The 21,358-nt window shown below is 42.1% G+C and overlaps 1 protein-coding gene across 1 annotated transcript in view; it reads right to left on the bottom strand.

Annotated features, from left to right (window-relative positions):
• The window catches only part of LOC117375341 (disintegrin and metalloproteinase domain-containing protein 11-like), a 46,994-nt gene that overhangs the window by 15,291 nt on the left and 10,345 nt on the right, over positions 1-21,358 (bottom strand). The window contains exons 3-16 of the mRNA XM_055223795.1: positions 20,655-20,731; positions 19,479-19,545; positions 9,900-9,982; positions 9,755-9,822; positions 9,617-9,673; positions 8,130-8,296; positions 6,728-6,793; positions 6,463-6,629; positions 5,864-5,948; positions 5,538-5,628; positions 3,930-3,981; positions 2,541-2,640; positions 927-998; positions 32-124 (exon numbers count right to left, since the gene is read on the bottom strand). Of these exons, the coding sequence (XP_055079770.1) occupies positions 32-124; positions 927-998; positions 2,541-2,640; positions 3,930-3,981; positions 5,538-5,628; positions 5,864-5,948; positions 6,463-6,629; positions 6,728-6,793; positions 8,130-8,296; positions 9,617-9,673; positions 9,755-9,822; positions 9,900-9,982; positions 19,479-19,545; positions 20,655-20,731 (1,245 nt within the window). The remainder of the gene's footprint in view (positions 1-31; positions 125-926; positions 999-2,540; positions 2,641-3,929; positions 3,982-5,537; positions 5,629-5,863; positions 5,949-6,462; positions 6,630-6,727; positions 6,794-8,129; positions 8,297-9,616; positions 9,674-9,754; positions 9,823-9,899; positions 9,983-19,478; positions 19,546-20,654; positions 20,732-21,358) is intronic.

Here is a 21,358-nt window from a genome sequence, read left to right as displayed (position 1 = left end):
GCTGCTGTGTGTTGGTTCTGCTCATGTTTACCTTACAACTGCTGCAACAGAGTCCATTACTGCACATGGCATCGTGGGTAAGGGTACATTTTTTACAACATGATCCTCCATTGCGGGCACACTCCTGCAAAGACACACAAGGAGATTTGAAACGGTATTTAGCAGAAATCTACCTGACAAATATGTTGAGTTATAGTGAACTCTTTGGGAAATGGAGGTGTGAACTGGGCATCTGTCATAAAATGAAATTCAAACACGATGCAAATGAATGTAGGCATAAGAAAAATTAACGTCTGGACGCCAAAGCAAAACATGTTGATTTTTTCACACTTAAAAGTAATGTGTTATAGAGAGTGTTCGGAATTAACTGAACACATGCACAGAAAAGATCGCGGATACAAGAGGTCAAAAGGGGTTAACTCCATAGGGCGGCTGGGCACTCCCTTAGAGACAGGGTGAGGAGCTCAGTCACACGGGAGGAGCTCGGAGTAGAGCCGCTGCTTCTCCACGTTGAGAGGAGCCAACTGAGGTGACTCAGGCAGACCTTGCTTAGGCTGCTGTCCCCACGACTCGGCCCGGATAAGCAGAAGAAAATGGATGGATGGATGTATTCCAGTACAGAAGTAGTGATAAAAGAAAAAAAAAAAAAACATTGCTGACCAGGCTAATAGTTTTAACAATTATTTTAGCTTTATTATATATATATATATATATATATATATATATATATATATATATATATATACATACACACATATATATATATATATATATGTATGTATGTATATTTTATTTACATTGTTGTATTCATTATTATTATTACTATTATTATTATTATATTTTACAATTATTTTATTTTATTTTATTTTTTTACAATAATTTTAAGAATTGTTAAAATTGTAAAATTATTCAAAAATAGCACTCACCACTTGAGAACCACAGTCACATTCTTCTCCCGGCTCCACAAAGCCGTTCCCACACTCCGGGGGGTCCAAAAGCTGCACACATACATACATATACACATATATATTTATAAAACATACTGTGGAATGAGATCTCGTACCACAAGATCTCATGAGAAAAAAACTCAGCTTGTGCACATATGATGAATTTTTATTTTTTTTTTTCCATTTTTTTACCAAAAAGTGGTGAAGCGATGGTGAGTTACGCCCCCGTCAGAAGCTATAGTTCCAAAACACAGTGCTACAATGACAATAAAATATTAAAATAAAATAAATAACCAGGCTCTGGGCACAACACTTCCGGTCCAATTTTGTCTCTATGATTTTTGTCTCTATAAAATGAGTAAATATTCAAAGATGAGGCAGTGGACAGGGAGTTGACAACATGATAAAGACTAAAAACAAATGAGGGGAAACTTCAGTAATTAGAAAGGCAGGTGTTTGTGCCTCAATGCTAATGCTAATTTTGGGGCATAAACAGGGTGAACATTTTGACCTTCAGACTGAAATAATCTACATAAAAAATAATCTACACAAATCAATTTTACATTTTAATACACAATTAATTTAATATTTACAATATAATAGGTTTTATATTTTGTGTTTTTAATAAAAGTTAGCACTAGCTTTGAGACATAGAGCGTTAGCTATCATGCTAGTGTTCCATGGACATATAATAAGACCAGGATAAGACACTCCCCTGTGTCCCAGGGCGAGATTGACTAGTGGCCGCTCCAGGTACTGCAGCTCCGGCCCAGAAAGAATTCTCCCATAGAGCACAGCGTAAAAGAGGGTTAGTGCACCTGACCTCTGACCTCTGACCTGACCACAGAGCATTATGTGAATTCAATCTGCCCGTGTTCTGACAGGGCATCCAGCTTTCACAAAGGTTCTTCTTTATTTTCACAACATGAACATTTCAAATTTTAAATCCTCAAAGCACCACGTTTCATCGACATTGTGGGTTTTGTCGGGGAGAAAACTGCAAACATACAGCACTTCAGAGTCACACTATGCTCCAACATTTATGTAAATTTGTCTGAACACATTCTGTACTGTACAGGAGACACGGCACGGAGGAGACCGATGGACAATGGTCTACAGTCCCTCAGCCAATCAGGACGCAGAACATAATGCAGGTTCATATGCTGTAAAAAAAAAAAAAAAAAAAAAAGCACGCAAAACTGCACTAAAAAAATTTGTGAAACGGCGAGGCTGTGAAAGGTGAAAGGTGATATAGTGACGGGCAACTGTAATGCGGAAAAGAAATAAATTTTAAGGCCTATGCACCAATGAGCACAGGCCACTGGAAACAAGACGACGCCATCTTGGATTTAGTGTCCAGATTTCATTATACTTCCATGTGATGCACAGAGCCTATTAAGCCCAAATCTGGTGTGTATTTATGGTTTAAATACATATCTGTTTTGTGTTTATGGTTTAAATACATATCTGTTTTGTGTTTATGGTTTAGACACATATCTGTTTTGTGTAGGCCGCTGTAGTGCGTTTCCGTCCATGTGCGTGTGGCTGGAGGCTCCTGATGGCCCTCAGCCCACGTACCCACATGGCCCTCACCTTGTTGGGTTTGTTGAAGAGGCAGCTCCCACCTCCCTGAAGCAAGAACTGGATGTACTCATCAACACTGCAGCGTGAGAACTTTCTGGGCAGATTGTATCTGTGTCAGAAACAGAAAAACGATGAAGAAACGCCACAGGACCCGCATATTAACTATGTTTTTGATTTCTGATATTTGATTTTGTCGCCAACTGTAAATACCATCTGGACGTGGCAGCATAAACGTTTCATCTAGTTTTAAATGTAGACTAACTTGTGTGCCACCTGCTTGTCTCCATGGAAATTTTAACCCACCTCACCCCCAGTGTCGCTATATAAACATTTGCCCATTTACCATTTACCAATTTCATGTGTTTTCATTGTAAATACCTTGAAAAACACACTTTCTTACAGTGAGTAAGCTTGCCTGTCTGCAGATTTGACCTGTAACTTAGCCTGGTGGCATCATTTGCTCCTTGTTTAATGCCACACTGTGGAACATTCCAGGCAAACCAAAAAACATTTAACAACATCAAAGTCTCTTTGTAATGTCTTTGAGAGATAATCACTGTATCCACTTTCATGTGATACTTTTACTTTTAGTTGAGTTTTTTTTTGTTTTTTTTTTTGCACTTTTACTTAAGTAAAAAAACAAAACAAGCACTTCTTCCACCCTGGAGCAGTTGAGTGTTTGTTTACCCGTTGCCATGGTGATGTCATGGCGATGGCAGCAGAGCAGTGATACAGAATGTGATTTAACCTTTGCCGGATCTACTTGTGCATTTCATAGAGTGAACACAGTGCAGTTAGACACGAGAATTCTCAGTGGAATTTGTTTACAGATGTGAGTTGTTGGTTTTTTTTCAAAAGATCAATAGATTTGCATGTGTTTTTTTTAAAGTTAAACCAACTCAAACTAAAGAGTGTACTTCCCTTCACACACAAAGCTGAGGGTCAGTTTAGGGTTCCATAGACTGGTCACCAATACAGTGAATACTTCAAATCTGTGTTATTATTCCAAGTTAGACTGAACTAGACCATTATTCATGCTTATATCCTCAATGGAACACACTAAATATTTGATATGGGTTCGTTAAAGTATATTTTCAGAAATGTACAGTAAAAACTACTGTTCAAGGTAATATGGGCCAATTCAGCTGGAAGCTTGAGGGCCAAGAAAAATTGGTCTAAGGGCCATATTTAGACCTTGGGCCACAGTTTGGGCAGGCCTGCCTTAACTGAATTTAAACACACACCGTTGTAGACCACAGTTTCAGTAAATATTTTAATGTACATTTTATTTATTGTAAATGTTGTATATTTTACTGTGTACTCAGGACTCTCTTGTAAATGAGCTGTAATCTCAGTGAGACTTCCAAATAAAATAAACATCATGTGTGACTGTCCTACCCTGTGTCCTCCATGATGCAGCCCAACCAGGCATCAGGACACCTGCAGTCGCCTGTGGAAAACACATTATACAGTTTACTACTACTACTACTACTACTACTACTACTACTACTACTACTACTACTACTACTACTACTACTACTACTACTACTACTACTACTACTACTACTACTACTACTACTACAACTAGTGCTGCTACTTACACTACCACTACCACCACCACTGCTGCTCTTGCTACTACCACTAAGCTCCCAGTCTCTGTCTCTGTAGCGTCTAAAACGAGCCTCATAATCATATTACCCATCTCCTCTTTCAGTTTCAATACGATACCTTGACTTTAAGTATTTGCCGATACCTGATACTGACTGATACCAGTTTAGAGAAGGAAAGTTAACCTAACACACAGAGATTGATCATGTGTGGAACTCAATCCAGAGTGACACAGATCAGTCTGGGAGCAGTGTCTCTACTTTAAGTACATTTAACAGTGTGTACTTTTGACTTTTACTTGAGTACATTTCAGAGCAGTATCTGTACTTTCTATTGCACTTCATTTTTGAACTGGACTGAAAAGTAAAAGTATTTTTATTATTCTGTGAGACCTGCTGAAAAGACTGAGGGTTTATTTTTAACACGTTCAGAATTTGAGCAAAGCTAAAATATGCAAATAAAAACAGGAAAAACACGATCGACTGTTTCTGTTGAACAAAATTCAGCTGAAATCTTCATCAAAATTACCACATTTGAAGATTTATTCGCTCTTAAAATCTTCGTGAAATACTTTTACATTTAACTCTTAAAGTACATTTTTAAATGGGCATTTTAATACTTTTAGTCAAGTAGTGTGATACTTTTACTTGAGTATTTTTTGCTGCAGTATCTGTACTTTTACTTAAATAACAATATTGAGGACAGATGGAACGACATATATTTTAGCTCAATATTTATCATGTGTACTTTTTATTTGCAATAGTGGTGAGATTTTTATTATTTTAGTTGTAATGTGAAAAGATTTTCTCTGCAGAGGGTTGAAATCGGACCTTCTATGGATAATTATCGCTTCACTCTGGTATCTGTCCGTCTCTGTGAAATATGGTTCTGAATCGTCCTCAGCATCAATCACAGGCCTGTTGTGCAGAGGCAGATCAAGGTGACTAATGGACACAAGTCTAATTACAGAGGAGCTCAGCAGGATGGGAGCACCAGCACTGAGAGGGGGCACTCACACACCACCATCAATCCTGCCTCCACCACATAGACTGTTTGTATTAACCCTCTACATGATCCTGGGGTTTTTATTTCACTATTGTGTCTGTACATCAAGATATGAACCTTAATAACAGACAAATCAGTCGCCTTCTTTCCCCGAGGTCACTCCTGTTAGCATTAGCAACAGGTTTGATTGACAGCGTTGCTAAGCGCTCGCTCCCTGCTAAACCAGCGGTGTGGACGAGAAGGGGCGTTACCTTCAGTGGCCTCGCTCCAGATTGGCTCTTTGGTTGCTATGATACTCATGGGCGGAATTCAAAATATGTGACTCGGTTCCAAATTGGCCCTATAACTGCTAGCCACGCACAGAATAAATAGAATCATGCACATAGATTTTACCTGCAGAATTCCGTAAATTGTTCCATCTCATCCCAACGTTCTGCCCCAGACTTTGGCACAGCGTGATGGCCATGGCTCCTACACTCCCAAACTGTAAAAAAACATAAAAAACTACATAAATATAAACATAAAAACTGGAGATAGTAGCTCAGTGGCGACAGTGGCTCAGCTTTTATCCACTGATCTGAAGGATGGAAGTGAGTGGTTCCTTGATGTAAAGCATTTTGAGCCTTGACCAAAACGTTGACCACTGACAACTGACACATAAACTTAAATATTTCATGATTTCGTTGGAGTAAATCTGGAGTTCTTTGCTGCGTCCTCACCTCGTTGACGCCTCCGCCTTTCGTCAGTGAACACGCCCCTCCTGTATACGCTGTCCCACTTCTACTACTGTGAAAAGTCCGACCTCTGCACAAAGAGACAGAGAGGATTCAGAGATACAGAGGCATAAAAATGTGACCTGTAAAAGTCCTGATTAAGAAGGAAGTTAAAAACACAAGGCTTTTTTGTGAAACTGTTTAAATCCAAACTTAAAGGGCCCATATTACACTATTCTCTGATGTTTCCTCGTCACAAACAGACCTGGAGTTGTGTTTTGTTTCATTCACACATGTTTAACACACAAACCCTGCATATTTAGGTTGAGTTCTTCTCTCAAACTGAAAACACTCTGTTCCACCTTGTGATGTCATCAAGTGGTAATACAGGAAGTGCTCTACTATGTTTGTAAACTCCACACACCTTCAATAGAATCATTTGGATCATTTCAGCTCTGAAATTTCGCATCTCTACTGAACTAAAGGTAAAAGGAGCTGTTGACATGAAAACTACCACTACATGACACCACATCATTTTTGTTTTGTGTTAAAAGATGTTACGCGGTGAGGCTTTAAAGTCGCTTAAACATAATAATCGTCCTCACGACAGGAGGTGCACGGCGTCGCACTGCTCTCGGATGTTGTCTTTTCTGTACTTCATGAAGTTTTGTAGCGTCACGAGAGGGTCCTCCACCACCGGCACCAGGTCTTGAGAGGTCCAGGTCTCCATGGCAACCAGCACAATCCGAGTATTCAGCTGCTCCTTAAAGATCTGCGGACCAAACCGGGACCAACGAGCCGATTAGTGCGAGGCAGTTTACAGAGGAGTGAAGGGAGAAAATGCAGAATAAATGAGACACAAACACTTACTGCGTCGGCCATGTTGACAACTGCTTTGGCAAAGTTCTTTGTTTGGCTGTTTTTCAACTTTACAAACTGGAAGAGAGACAAGAGATTGTAAGAAACAAAACTTCTTCTACCACTTTCTATAAAAGACAGAGGAGATTAAATAATTGCAGCCATTATATACTGAAAAGTAACACAGTACGGCATAAAACTATTTCCATGGAGATAAGCAGGTTAATGTAGTAGGTATGGGCCACAGACTGTATAAAGAAGTGGACTAAGTGAGTGCGACACCACCCACAGCGTTCAGCTCCAGTCAAATGAAGCTCATCGAGGCTAGAGCAGTTATAGCGGCAAGTTTGTAGCTGAGTTCCATATTTAGAATTCCAATTGCAAGTATCATAGCAATAAAAGAGCCAATCAGGAGCGAGGCTGTTGAAGAAACGCCCCTTCCCGCCCGCACCACTGGTTAGCAGGGAGCAGGCGCTTAGCAACGCTGTCAATCAAACATGTTGCTAACGCTAGTGGGAGTGACAGTGAAAACTGCTTTTAATGTCCGAATCTTGAGTGAATATAAACAAAAGGCGACTTTGTCACGCTAATCTCACCTTAACATTGTTTATATTCACACATCACGTTGTCCCTTGAAGGCGACCAATCAGAGCGCAGAGTGTGCAGCCGGGATTATCCCAGTCAGTTAATTGATTCACCAAAGGAAAAATAAGGATGGATGTGTAAAGTGGAGGTGGTTGTGTGAAAAAATGCAGTACATTCTGAAACTTCCTTTAACATCATTTTTATGGCTAAAAAAAGAAAAAAAAAAGTCAAGGTGAGCCATACTGGTCTATAATGTGCTCAGTCCAGCCTCATGCCTCATTTGAGAGGCCATTTGAACATACATGAGAGAACAATTGATTGTGGAATTACGGTAATGGAAAGTCTGCAATCGTGAGTCTATCGGCAGCGATGGCATCCAACAATACAGGGTTGATTTCTTTTGCTTTTAAGTTGAGCACAGTTCATTTTTGTAAATCTGTATTATTTTTTTCTACAGCTTACCATGTTAAATTGAAATAAATGTGTCTGGTAAAAGACACTTTTTATGCGAGTCTGCCTCCTACTTCGACCACATCGAGCCAACTCCCGCACACATGGACACAACAGCGAACAGTATTTATTTTCTTTAAACTAAAATAACACAAAAATGATCCAAATGTGTTAAGTAGCTGTTATTTATCTCTCAAGTGAACAGTTTTATTACATCACTTTATCTGCCCAACCAGGATATCAGCTGAACCGATATTTTGAAGCTGATATCTGACACCAGTATCGGTGCATCCCTATAACACAGTACACGCAGAGTGGCCAGTGCCCTCTATCTGAGTTTTTTAACAAATTCACAGTAAATTGGCCCTGTTTTTCTCACCATCTCATTGTCGTTGACCACCATGAGCTCGATATATTTGGTCTCAGTCTGGACAGAGGGTCTGCGGATGTAGCGTTTGGTCCTCCGAGCGCGTGTGGCCTTCGCTGGCTCCGGCTCCTCTGCTCCATCACCTCCTCTGCTCCACCGCCCACTGTCCTTCACACAGTCTGAGCACAGCAACAAGTTTAGAGCGAAGCAAAAACAGCACTGTGGATTTTAATAGAAGCGTGGAGATAAACTTCACATGTTCTTAAAGGGCCCATATAACAACCTTTTCTGATCTGTAATGTTGTTTCCTCATCACAAACAGACCTGGAGTTGTGTTTTGTTTCATTCACACATGTTAACCCTGCATATTTAGTATGAGGTTTTCTTTCAAATTGAAAACAACTTGTGATGTCATCATGTGGTAATACAGGAAGTGCTCCACTGTGTTTTTAAACTCCATACACCTTCACTAGAATCATTTGGATCATTTCAGTCCTGGAGTTGCCAATCTCTACTGAACTAAAGGGAAAAGGAGCTGTTAACTTGAAAACTACCACTTCATGACATCACAAGGTGGAACAGAGCATTTTGAGCTTTGGAGATGTAGACAGACTAATAATAAAGTGTTACTCAAACAAGTGTGAATGAAACAAAACACAACTCCAGGTAGGTTTTTGATTATGTCATGGCTTAAAGCTCAGAAATGTCAACTACTAATATTATGAGCGGTGCTATTACCAGGCCCGTCAACAGAAATTTGGGGGCCCGGGGCAAGAAGTTCTACATGGGCCCCCTCTAATAGAAATGAATAGTCTGGGGCCCCTTAAGCCATGTTCTAATGCTGTAATCTCCTAAAAACAGACCTGGAGTTGTTTTGTTTCATTCACACATGTTTGAGTAACACTTTATTATTAGTCTGTCTACATTTCCAAAGCTCAAAATGGTCCGTTCCACCTTGTGATGTCATGAAGTTGTAGTTTTCAAGTGAACAGCTCCTTTTACCTTTAGTTCAGTAGAGATTGGCAATTCCATCGCTAAAATCATCCAAATGATTCTAGTGAAGGTGTGTGGAGTTTAAAAACACAATGGAGGACTTCCTGTATTACCACACGATGACATCACAAGGTGGAACAGAGTGTTTTCAGTTTGAGAGAACAACTCAGCCTAAATATGCAGGATTTGTGTGTTAAACGTGTGAATGAAACTACTTACTACTACAACTACAACTACTCCTACTATTACTACTACAACTAGAACTACTTCCCACATGTTGTCTCGATAAACGATGGAAGTACTTTGGGAAGTAATTTGACTAATTATGACACAAGTTGCTTTGATGCCTCCATTTTTACTCTCAAAAGTTCTGACTCATCAAGAAAAATATTACTTACAAAGTCGTGATAACGCCAAAAATGGGCTTGACGTCAAGAACCCATTTGCCAAGAAGTTTAATATAATAAAAACAGCATTGAAGCTCCATAGTCTCTGTAAGCACAAACCTGTACATGGAGGAGTCAGTCTGACATCAGGCATCCGGCGAATTAAATGAGCACCATCTTCCTACAAGAAAAACACCAAATATAACTGTAAAAACTTGAATAAACCCAAGATATTACATCCAAATTTACAAAAATAACTGACCTTGACAGTTCCGTTCTGCACAGGTTCAATCCCGTAAGAAAAGAAGCCGTTGGAAAACATGCCACTGTGGGAAATATGAAAAACCTTTTAATAATTTTTGTGATTTTTAAATGAAGCTAAACTATAAAGGTTTTGTCTTACCAAAGGCCGTGGCAGGTGGAGAGCGCCGCCCAGGACCCCGGGAAGTCTCGTATCCGGCCCTGGTAATAACAGTGCTCCCCTCCCTGAAATCAAAACAATAATCAAAATAATAATCATTAAAATAATAATAATTAAAGTAATAATAATCAAAATGCAACATGACACATTACATCGATATTTCAAATTATCAATGATCAGCTTGTGTCTTTTAAAAGCAGGACTAAACCAGGACTAAACCAGGACTAAACCAGGACTAAACCAGGACTAAACCAGGACTAAACCAGGACTAAGCCAAAACTAAACCAGGACTAAACCAGGACTAAACCAGGACTAAACCAGGACTAAACCAGGACTAAACCAGGACTAAGCCAAAACTAAACCAGGACTAAACCAGGACTAAACCAGGACTAAACCAGGACTAAACCAAAACTAAACCAGGACTAAACCAAGGACTAAACCAGGACTAAACCAGGACTAAACCAGGACTTAACCAAAACTAAACCAGGACTAAACCAGGACTTAACCAGGACTAAACCAGGACTAAACCAGGACTAAACCAGGACTAAACCAAAACTAAACCAGGACTAAACCAAAACTAAACCAGGACTAAACCAGGACTAAACCAGGACTTAACCAGGACTAAACCAGGACTAAACCAGGACTAAACCAGGACTAAACCAAAACTAAACCAGGACTAAACCAAAACTAAACCAGTACTAAACCAGGACTAAACCAGGACTAAACCAGGACTAAACCAGGACTAAACCAAAACTAAACCAGGACTAAACCAAAACTAAACCAGGACTAAACCAGGACTAAACCAGGACTAAACCAGGACTAAACCAAGGACTAAACCAGGACTAAACCAAGGACTAAACCAGGACTAAACCAGGACTAAACCAGGACTAAACCAAGGACTAAACCAGGACTAAACCAAGGACTAAACCAGGACTAAACCAGGACTAAACCAGGACTAAACCAAGGACTAAACCAGGACTAAACCAGGACTGAATCAAGACTAAACCGGGACTAAACCAGGACTAAACCAGGACTAAACCAGGACTGAATCAAGACTAAACCAGGACTAAACCAGGACTAAACCAGGACTAAACCAGGACCGTAGGTGAGAGTAGATTGACCAGTAAATCAAAAGTCCACTGTTCTTTATCCAGTCCTCTGTGATTACACGTCTGTTTTCTTTAACTTCAGGTCAGTATGATCAGTACGAGATCAAAACTTATCTATTATTACATTTTTAGCACATCACTCAGCCCCATTTCAAACGTGTGTGTTTTTTAGGTGTGTTTTTCATTCACTCCTCCTCCGTACCTCCTGGAAATCAAAGTAGATGTGCTATTTTTTCTACTATACCTTCTCTGACATAAAATAATGAATCCTACCAAACCAATTATACAACAAGGTCAGTTGAGTTGGTAGAAAAATGTCTCTACCAACTACACTGCAAGCAAAATCTATTCAATCTGCTCATGTTTAACCACAAAATACCTCGGAAATCACCTTTATATTCACACTTAAGGGCGAAGCAAAAGCAAAAGTAAAGAGCACACTCGCTTAGTCCACTTCTCTACACATCGCCCTTGTGTTTCATCAGAACGCTACAATATTCCAGATAAACACTGAACCTCCAGATGAATGACACTGAAGGACGGGTCAAACGCAGAGGACAAAGATCCCAAAGTTCACCTTAACCATAACATTACAATATGAATGACGTAATATTATCTTTTATTCATTAATCTTGTCTAAACAGGAGGAAATATGGCGGCACGTGACCTCGTGTCCTCGACCTCCCGAAGACCTCCTCACTGACCTGCTGTGTGTAAATGTCCCCTTCATGTGTGACACTTCAAGCGTCTTTGATGGGGGTGACAGTGGCTCAGTCGGTAGAGCGTTTGTCCACTGATCTACAGGTCGGTGGTATGAATCTCGCTCTCGACATACAAATCAAGATGTTTAATGCTTTACATACAGGAAGTCCATAAAATCTCTTAAGGATGTTGAAATTGTATTACAAAGGCAACTGATTAGATATATTAATTAGATTTGTTTTGTTGTATTCAGTGGTTATAAAGTTTTTAATCACACTGGGGTCTGCATGTTTGTGAGTTCCTCAGTCAAAGGTTGGACTGGAAGAGATGGACCAGATCTCACACCTCTGGATTTATATCTATGGAGCTGTGTTAAAGATGTCGTGTATCGAACAAAGATACGGGACAAAGCAAAAGATACAGACACGATTGAGTCGAATTGTCAAGGAACATCAACATCAAGGAACATACACATTTACCACACGGAGACTAAACCAGGACTGAACCAGGACTGAACCAGGACTGAACCAGGACTGAACCAGGACTGAACCAGGATGAAACCAGGACTGAACCAGGACTAAACCAGGAAGGAACCAGGAAGGGACCAGGACTGAACCAGGACTAAACCAGAACGTAGCCAGGATGAAACCAGGACTAAACCAGAACTGAACCAGAACTAAACCAGGACGAAACCAGGACTGAACCAGGACTGAACCAGGACTGAACCAGGACTAACCAGGACTAAACCAGGACTAAACCAGGACTAAACCAGGACTAAACCAGGACTAAACCAGGACTAAACCAGGACTAAACCAGGATTAACCATTGATGAGGTTCTGCTACAGCGAACACAGCATGAGACTAATGGAGCTCATACTCATACTATACTGTGTTAAATGAGGTCGAACACTTTGGAAAACACAATAGAACAAGTCTGAGTAATATATCTGATCTCCTGCCTTTGTAAGAATGTTTTAAATGGTAATTAGACTTTATGGACCTTCTGTACGGCACTTCAAAATGTGTTATCGTGACAGGTCTTGGGTTCACACCTCTCCAAGGTCACAGAGGAGCCAGCAGTGAAGTGATAAAACATACAGAATGACCTCTGAAAAACTGGTGACGGCTCTTTCAGTTTCGATACAATTCTAATTTCCTTAAAACAAAAATAAAATGAGACAAAATTGATCCAAATGTGTGATGTAGCTGTTCTTTTTCTCTGAAGTGACTCCTCAAAAGCTTTGTGTAAATAAAAGTTCAAATATTATGTGACTTTCTGATCCAAATATGACGAGTAAATAGTCTCATTAATCGATTCCAACCAGGATATCGACTGAACCGATATTTGTACGCCGATATCTGATACCAGGATCAGACGGGCGCATCTCGACTTAGAGCTTTGAAGAGAAATGTGCGACTGACATCAGCCTAGACCCACAGAGAGGAGGAGAAGAGGAGGAGGAGAGGAGGAACAAGAGAGGAGGAGGGGGAACAAGAGAGTAGGAGGAACAAGAGAGGAGGAGGAACAAAAGAGGAGGAGGGGGAACAAGAGAGGAGGAGGAGGAACAAGAGAGTAGGAGGAACAAGAGAGGAGGAGAAGAGGAGGAACAAGAGAGGAGGAGGAACAAGAGAGGAGGAGGAGGAACAAGAGAGGAGGAGGAACAAGAGAGGAGGAGGGGGAACAAGAGAGTAGGAGGAACAAGAGAGGAGGAGAAGAGGAGGAACAAGAGAGGAGGAGGAACAAGAGAGGAGGAGGAGGAACAAGAGAGGAGGAGGAGGAACAAGAGAGGAGGAGGAGGAACAAGAGAGGAGGAGAAGAGGAGGAACAAGAGAGGAGGAGGAACAAGAGAGGAGGAGGAGGAACAAGAGAGTAGGAGGAACAAGAGAGGAGGAGGAACAAGAGAGGAGGAGGAGGAGGAACAACAGAGGAGGAGGAGGAACAAGAGAGGAGGAGGAACAAGAGAGGAGGAGGAGGAGGAACAAGAGAGCAGAGGAGGAGGAACAACAGAGGAGGAGAAGAGGAGGAACAAGATGAGTAACAAGAGAGGAGAAGAGTAGGAGATGAGAGGAGGAGAGGAGGAAGAACAAGAGAGGAGGGGAAGAGGAGGAGAAAGGAGGAGAGGAGGAAGGAGGAGAGGAGGAAGGAGAAGAGGAGGAAAAAAGGGATGAGGAGAGGAGGAGGAACAAGAAAGGAGGAGAAGAGGAGGAAGAAGAGAGTAGGAGGAACAAGAGAGGAGGAGGAACAAGAGAGGAGGAGGGGGAACAAGAGAGGAGGAGGAGGAACAAGAGAGTAGGAGGAACAAGAGAGGAGGAGAAGAGGAGGAACAAGAGAGGAGGAGGAACAAGAGAGGAGGAGGAGGAACAAGAGAGGAGGAGGAACAAGAGAGGAGGAGGGGGAACAAGAGAGTAGGAGGAACAAGAGAGGAGGAGAAGAGGAGGAACAAGAGAGGAGGAGGAACAAGAGAGGAGGAGGAGGAACAAGAGAGGAGGAGGAACAAGAGAGGAGGAGGAGGAACAAGAGAGGAGGAGGAGGAACAAGAGAGGAGGAGAAGAGGAGGAACAAGAGAGGAGGAGGAACAAGAGAGGAGGAGGAGGAACAAGAGAGTAGGAGGAACAAGAGAGGAGGAGGAACAAGAGAGGAGGAGGAGGAGGAACAACAGAGGAGGAGGAGGAACAAGAGAGGAGGAGGAACAAGAGAGGAGGAGGAGGAGGAACAAGAGAGCAGAGGAGGAGGAACAACAGAGGAGGAGAAGAGGAGGAACAAGATGAGTAACAAGAGAGGAGAAGAGTAGGAGATGAGAGGAGGAGAGGAGGAAGAACAAGAGAGGAGGGGAAGAGGAGGAGAAAGGAGGAGAGGAGGAAGGAGGAGAGGAGGAAGGAGAAGAGGAGGAAAAAAGGGATGAGGAGAGGAGGAGGAACAAGAAAGGAGGAGAAGAGGAGGAAGAAGAGAGGAGGAGTAGAGGAACAAGAGGAGGAAAAAGAGAGGAGGAACAAGAGAAGAGGAACCATAAAAGGCGGAGAGGAGGAACAAGAGGAGCAAAAGAGCAAGAGAAGAGGTAGAGAAGAAAGGAGGAGAGGAGGAAGAACAAGAGAGGAGGAGAAGAGGAGAGGAGGAGAAAGAAGAGAGGAGAGAGAAGCGGAGAAACAAGATGAGGAGGAACAAGAGAGGAGGAGACGAGGAGGAACAAGAAAGGAGGACCAAGAAAGGAGAAGAAAATAAGCAAGTGGAGGAGGAACAAGAGAGGAGGAGAAAAGGAGGAACAAGAGAGGAGAGAAAAGAGGAGGCAAGGAGGGAGGGAGCAGGATAGTAGGACAAAGGGGAGGAGGCAGGAAAGGGAGGTGGAGAGAAGGAGAGAGACAGGAGAGAGGGAGGTATAGGACAGATGAGATGAAAGGACAGAGAAGAGAAGACAGGGAGGGAGAGAAGGAGGGAGGAGGAGGATGGCAGGACAGAGCGGAGGAGACGAGGAGGGGAGTGGAAAGAAGACTGTAATGTTATTTGAGAGGGACTTAACAGCTCAATAGTTCAGATAAATCAGTTCTTTCTGGTCAGATTGTGTAAAAACAAAGCTCAGAATAAAGTCTAACAAAGCCCAGACAGAGCAGTGCCTACAGTTAGCATCACACCCACAGAAAATGTTAATGACGTCAGCTGCAAAGTGTCACCAGCTCACACTGCTCTTCAGGTGAGGACTCTCCCCAACCGGGCTCCAATCTGCCCTCTCCACAGGCCACTGCACTGACCGCTTCAAAACAACCTCACACAAGAGCACGACCAGCACAACCAGCTCTGGTTTATAGACACAAGAGAAACAGGAAATATTAAACGTCTTAGATCATCATTGAATCCTAAATAAAAACAAGACTGAACCAGGACTAAACCAAGAATAAAACAGGACTAAAACAGGACTAAACCAGGACTAAACCAGGACTAAACCAGGACTAAACCAGGATGAAACCAAGACTAAACCAGGACTAAACCCGGATTAAACCAGGATTAAACCAGGACTAAACCAGAACCAAACCAAGACTGAACCAGGACTAAACCAGGACTAAAACAGGATGAAACCAGGACCAAACCAAGACTAAACCAGGATTAAACCAGGACTAAACCAGGACTAAAACAGGACTAAACCAGGATTAAACCCAGACTAAACCAGGACTAAACCCGAATTAAACCAGCACTAAACCTGGACTGAACAAGGACTGATCCAAGACTGAACCAGTACTAAAAACCAGGACTGATCCAAGACTAAATCAAGACTCAAACTCCTGACTTATTTCTTTTAAATTCATTTATTAACAACTTCATCTTGTCACTTGTAAAAAAAAACAAAAAACGACCGGCTCTTTCAGACTTTCATTTGGTTTAAAATGGACCAATGTGGCTCTTTTGCTGTTAAAAACTGCAGATGTCTGTATCACACCAATTTATTGACCAAAATGTAGACCCATATCTTGGACACCAATCGGGTCAGAGGGACTTTAGCTGTTTAGCGTCACAAAAATGGAATATGCTCCAAGGAAAAGATGTATGGTTAATCCTTCAGACGCAGACATCTTTTTATTCTACATCCAGGTATGGTTGTAAAATAATTTTAATGTGTAAACTGGGCAAAAAACTACAAATTTTTAACACGTTGGTGACACAATTCGCTCTTGTACAGTACGAAATTTTATCCACACACCTGCATCTGTTTTTAACATTTTAAATGGAATTGTATATTTGATTTTGTTTTTCTGCTTGTATTAGATTTTAAACATGGCGCGTGCGACGATAATGAATTTTGTGTCGTCGATCAGCGATTACATCACAATAACGATTAAAAATTGCTGATACTTTTAAAAATGTTATGTGTATGAATACTATACTGCAATACGTCCCATGTTTAAAAAAAACAACTTTATATAATTGTACTTTGTTATCACTGAAAACAGCTACAATCTAGTGGAGAATATTATGACTGAGCAGGGCCGTTGAAACCCTGGGGCCTGGGACAACAGACTCTTTTGTCCTCTCCCTGTCGACGCCCATGTCGATAAGTAGCTTTTTCTGCACATTCCAGAGATATAATCGCGATTATCTTTTATTACGATTATACAAAATGTCCCAGAAAGAAAAGACATCCGATCCTCCAAAATTTCTAATAAAAACTGATATTAAAATAACTTTGCCCAGGCCTTATTTCACTATCCCAGTCATTCCCAGATCTTTCCTCTCTTTTTTTTTTTTCATTCCCACCGATGCCAAGAACTTAATGACATCGCACGGAGCTCCGCGGTTGCTACGGAAACAGCCTCACGATTGGCCCAAGAGCTCGGACGGAGAGTTACGGGGATGGTGGTAGTCGTAGTACTAATGGTAGTAGTAAAAGTAGTAGGCGGAGACACTGAAGTGATGGTAGTGGGCGGCTGCAGATACATGAGTGGTGTGTTTGTGTTCTTCATCCCTTCTGGACGTTAACACTGGTCCAAACGCGAGTCCCAATAAATATAAAGAGTTTTTCCACAAGACCGCTACTATAATGTACATTTTTAGTAGAACCATAGACTGTATATATAAATGGACATAGCTAACCTGCTAGCCGCCGTGTTCCAAACAGGAAGTGATCATGGGCGCACTTCCAGCTCCATTGACTCTGGCTCCAATTCACGTTCTGTGTAAAAACTGTGTCTCCTCTCTCTGTAACTGCTGCTGTCAGACTCGTCATTTTGATCTTAAATGTTCATATTAACCCGCTCTACATGATCCTGGGGTTTTTATTTCACTATTGCGTCTGTAAATCAAGATATGAACATTAATAACAGACAAATCAGGCGGCATCTTTCCCCGAGGTCATTCCCGCCAGCGTTAGCAACAGGTTTGATTGACAGCGTTGCTAAGCGTCCTCTCCCCTATAAACCAACAGTGGTATGGGCAGGAAGGAGCATTAATCAAATCATCCTCGCTCTGGATTAGCTCCTTCGTTGCTATGATACTTGCAGTCGGAATTCCAAATATGTAACTCTGCTCCAAATTCGCCGCTATATCTGCTCTAACCTTGATGAGCTTCATTTGGAGCCGAACGCTGTGGGTGACGTCGCACTCGCTTAGTCCATTTTTTTTTATACAGTCTATAGTTTTGGGCCAGTATATATCGTTCTATTAGACCAGTTTATAGACTAAAATGGGGTGAATCAATAACTTGGACCTGAAACCCGATCCACCGTCCACCATCTCAGCTTCATGTAGACACTGACTGCTTTTTCTCATACTTTTCCACTGTACTTTTGCTTCGCCAGGTTCACTCAAGTAACAATGACACAGAACAGCCACATAGAAACTGCAGCCTACTTTCACCGCACAGAGCAAACAAGGCACTTTCCAAAAATAGACAACGAGACACACACATAATTAAAGAGTACATTAAAATAGTACAGCGATGGAACAGTGACATTTTGTTTGTGGGCTGGTTAGTTCACAAGCTGATGTTTTGATTTAATTGCAGCGTTTAATGTACTTAACTCAGTCCTATTGCGTTTGTGTCTCTATAGTTCTCATCTCTGACAGTCATTATGTTATAAATTGCACATTTTAAATCGCAATATTTATCTAAAACTTCATAACTTAATAAAAGAAACAAGTCCGCTGATGGGAGATGACGTCGGCACAACAAAGCTCCGCATGCTGTTGGCGCCCCCTATGGACAGCAGCACTTTTTTTTTTTTTTTTGTATTTGTACCAAAATGACTACACGACGCTGCCGAATCCTACGAGTATCACAGATTATTATTAAACAGGGGTAGATCAACAAAACGGTGTCTTGAAAATAGTCAATTAAAGATTACTCAAAAAAAACAACAACAACAACCCAGATTTAAGTTAATTTCAAGTTAATGATGGTTTAAACATGAATCAAAATGAACTAAATAATCTTAGTGAATCTAGTTCTAGGCTAAACCAGGACCATAAGAGCCAGGACTAAAAAGAGCTGCAGTCGAGAAATTTGGAAATGTACAAAATTCGTAAACTATACCACGTCTGCAATTCGACTGGCCTGCCCCTGTTGTATTCTCACATATCACCACTAGATGCTACCTATTTTACTGCTGTCTGATGGTGTGCCAGGTGAGGGGAGGAAGGAGGGGGCAGGTGAGGGGGGGAGAGAGGAGAAGCCAGGTGAGAAAGGAGTGGTCAGGTGAGAGGAGCAGAAAAGGGAAAACAGGTTTCACATCTGCCCTCTACTGGTGAAAAAAAATACATCAAATAAACTTGCAGATACAAGCAGATGTGCGCCCGGTGAGGGGAGGGAGGAGTGGTCAGGTGAGAGGAGGGAGGAGTGGTCAGGTGAGGGGAGGGAGGAGTGGTCAGGTGAGGGGAGGGAGGAGTGGTCAGGTGAGAGGAGGGAGGAGTGGCCAGGTGAGAGGAGGGAGGAGTGGTCAGGTGAGGGGAAGGAGGAGAAGCCAGATGAGAGGAGGAGAAAAGTGGAAACAGGTTTCACATCTGCCCTCTACTGGCGAAAAAAAATACATCACATAAACTTGCAGATACGACCTTTAAATTTTGAAGTCCACCTAAACTTCTTCCCCGACACGAACACATAAAACCACAAAGTAAAAGTGATTCTGACTCGTCGCTCCTTAACTTTCCCTCCAAATGTCCAAATGTCCAAATGTCTTCACACCTCGGTCATCTCATTAATATGCCGTTTGCACTTGTGACATTGAGGAATTGGGAGCAGAGCGGCGCTGCCCTCCCACGCACACTTACCACCGACTGAGAGAGTCTGCCATGCTGCTCCAAGTCCCGCTCCACGTACTCCGACGACAGGAGGTGACTGCGGAGACAGAGATACACGGATAAGTCAAAACAGCAACATATTAGCATTTATAAATGTTTATGCTAGGTTCATGGGTGGGGGGTGGGTTGTTTTGGTGATATAAACCAAACTGTGATCTCATCCTCATGTGACAAGCTTCTGTTTTTGGTTTATCGCGATGCACTGGGGGATGGTGCAAACCCAGCTCTGGCTAGTGCATACTGAAGTTGTGTCCTTGGGCAAGACACTTCATATGTTTCCTTTGCGAGTTAACAATTAATAATTATCGGAAAGATCATTTGTTCCATCCAAGTTCTCACTCTGAATTGTGTAACTTTGAAAAACACATTTGAATTACTTTTATTCTGAATTTTTATTGCTGAAAAGTAAACATTTTCAGTGTGCTTAAAATTTCAAAATAAAATGTTCACCGTTTACATATTCAGCACATATATTTTCAAGCCTCAAATTCAAAAATAAAGTGCAAAATCTGCTGTGAAAATTTTAGCAAGAAAAATCCAAGATGTCAAGGCCTAAGCAATCGATCCTGTCGATCAAACTGTCACAACCAGGAAGTGCTGAAAAGAACCGATCTGATTGGACAGAATTAGCCCAATCAAAACTACATCTCTAAAAGTATAAGCCCCGCCCACAGACGAGAAAAGCCAATAGGAAACACGTGAGCAATTGTTTAGGCCTTGGTATATTGGCTTTTTGCTGCGAAAGTCTTTTTTACACTCTGAATCTGAGGCTTGAAAATATTTGGGCTGATGAATATTTTAACATTCATCAACTGAAATTCTGAATAAAAAACATTCAAAAGTGAGTATTCAAGAAGGAGCGAAGAGAGAGAGGAGTAGAGGAGAGAGGAGGAGCAGAGAGGAGGAGAGAGAGGAGGGGAGAGGAGGAAAGACAGGAGGAGAGGGGACAGAGATCTGGAGAGGGGAGGAGGGGCAGAGAGAGGGAGGAGTGGAGGAGGTGATCTGGATGAGTGGAGGGGGTCCGGGTGAGCGTGATTGGGGTCTGGGTGAGTGGTGGTGGGGCTCTGGGTGATGGGGGTCTGGGTGAGTGGTGGTGGGGGTCTGGGTGATGGGGGTCTGGGTGAGTGGTGGGGGTCGGGGTCTTACTGGTTCAACTCCAGGTCCAAAGTGAAGACTTGTCCAAAGGCTTCGAGTTGAAAACTGGTCTGAGCCAAATGCACCGGCTGCAAAAAGACGACAGAAAGAACACAAAGACAATTCAATCATGATTAATCAATGTGGAGCCAAGAAAGTCTCTGATTCAGCTCCAGAAACGAGTCAGTCTCTGATTCAGCTCCAGAAACGAGTGTGAATCTGACAAAACCCCGTGAATTCAGCCGATCAATAAGACACGCTCAAAAGCCTCGGCTCAAATGGTGATTGACAAACGTTTTCAGGGTCGATACTTGGCCAAAGTCGTCTGTGGCGGTTTGAAGACTTGGGTTTTAGCCGCTGTGAGAGACGGAGGGGGAGACGGAGGGAAGACGGAGGGAGGACAGAGGGAGGATGGAGGGGAAGACGGAGGGGAAGACCTGGGGAAGATGGAAAGGAAGATGGAGGGATAAAAGGAGGGGAAGACATAGGGGATGACGGAAGGGAAGATGGAGCGGAAGATGAAAGGGAAGACGGAGGGGAAGACCTGGGGAACATGGAGGGGTAAAAAGAGGGGAAGACATAGAGGATGACAGAAGGGAAGATGGAGGGAAAGACGAAAGGCGAAAGGGAGGATGGAGGGGAAGACGGAAGGGAAGACAGAGGGGAAGACAAAGCAGCATTGCATCGGCAAATCTCTCGTAAAAATATTGTGTTAT

Source organism: Periophthalmus magnuspinnatus, chromosome 8 (assembly GCF_009829125.3).
Source record: "Periophthalmus magnuspinnatus isolate fPerMag1 chromosome 8, fPerMag1.2.pri, whole genome shotgun sequence".
NCBI lineage: Eukaryota > Metazoa > Chordata > Actinopteri > Gobiiformes > Gobiidae > Periophthalmus > Periophthalmus magnuspinnatus.
Note: the sequence above shows the minus strand (reverse complement) of the source record. Positions and strands in the feature narration are given on the sequence as shown.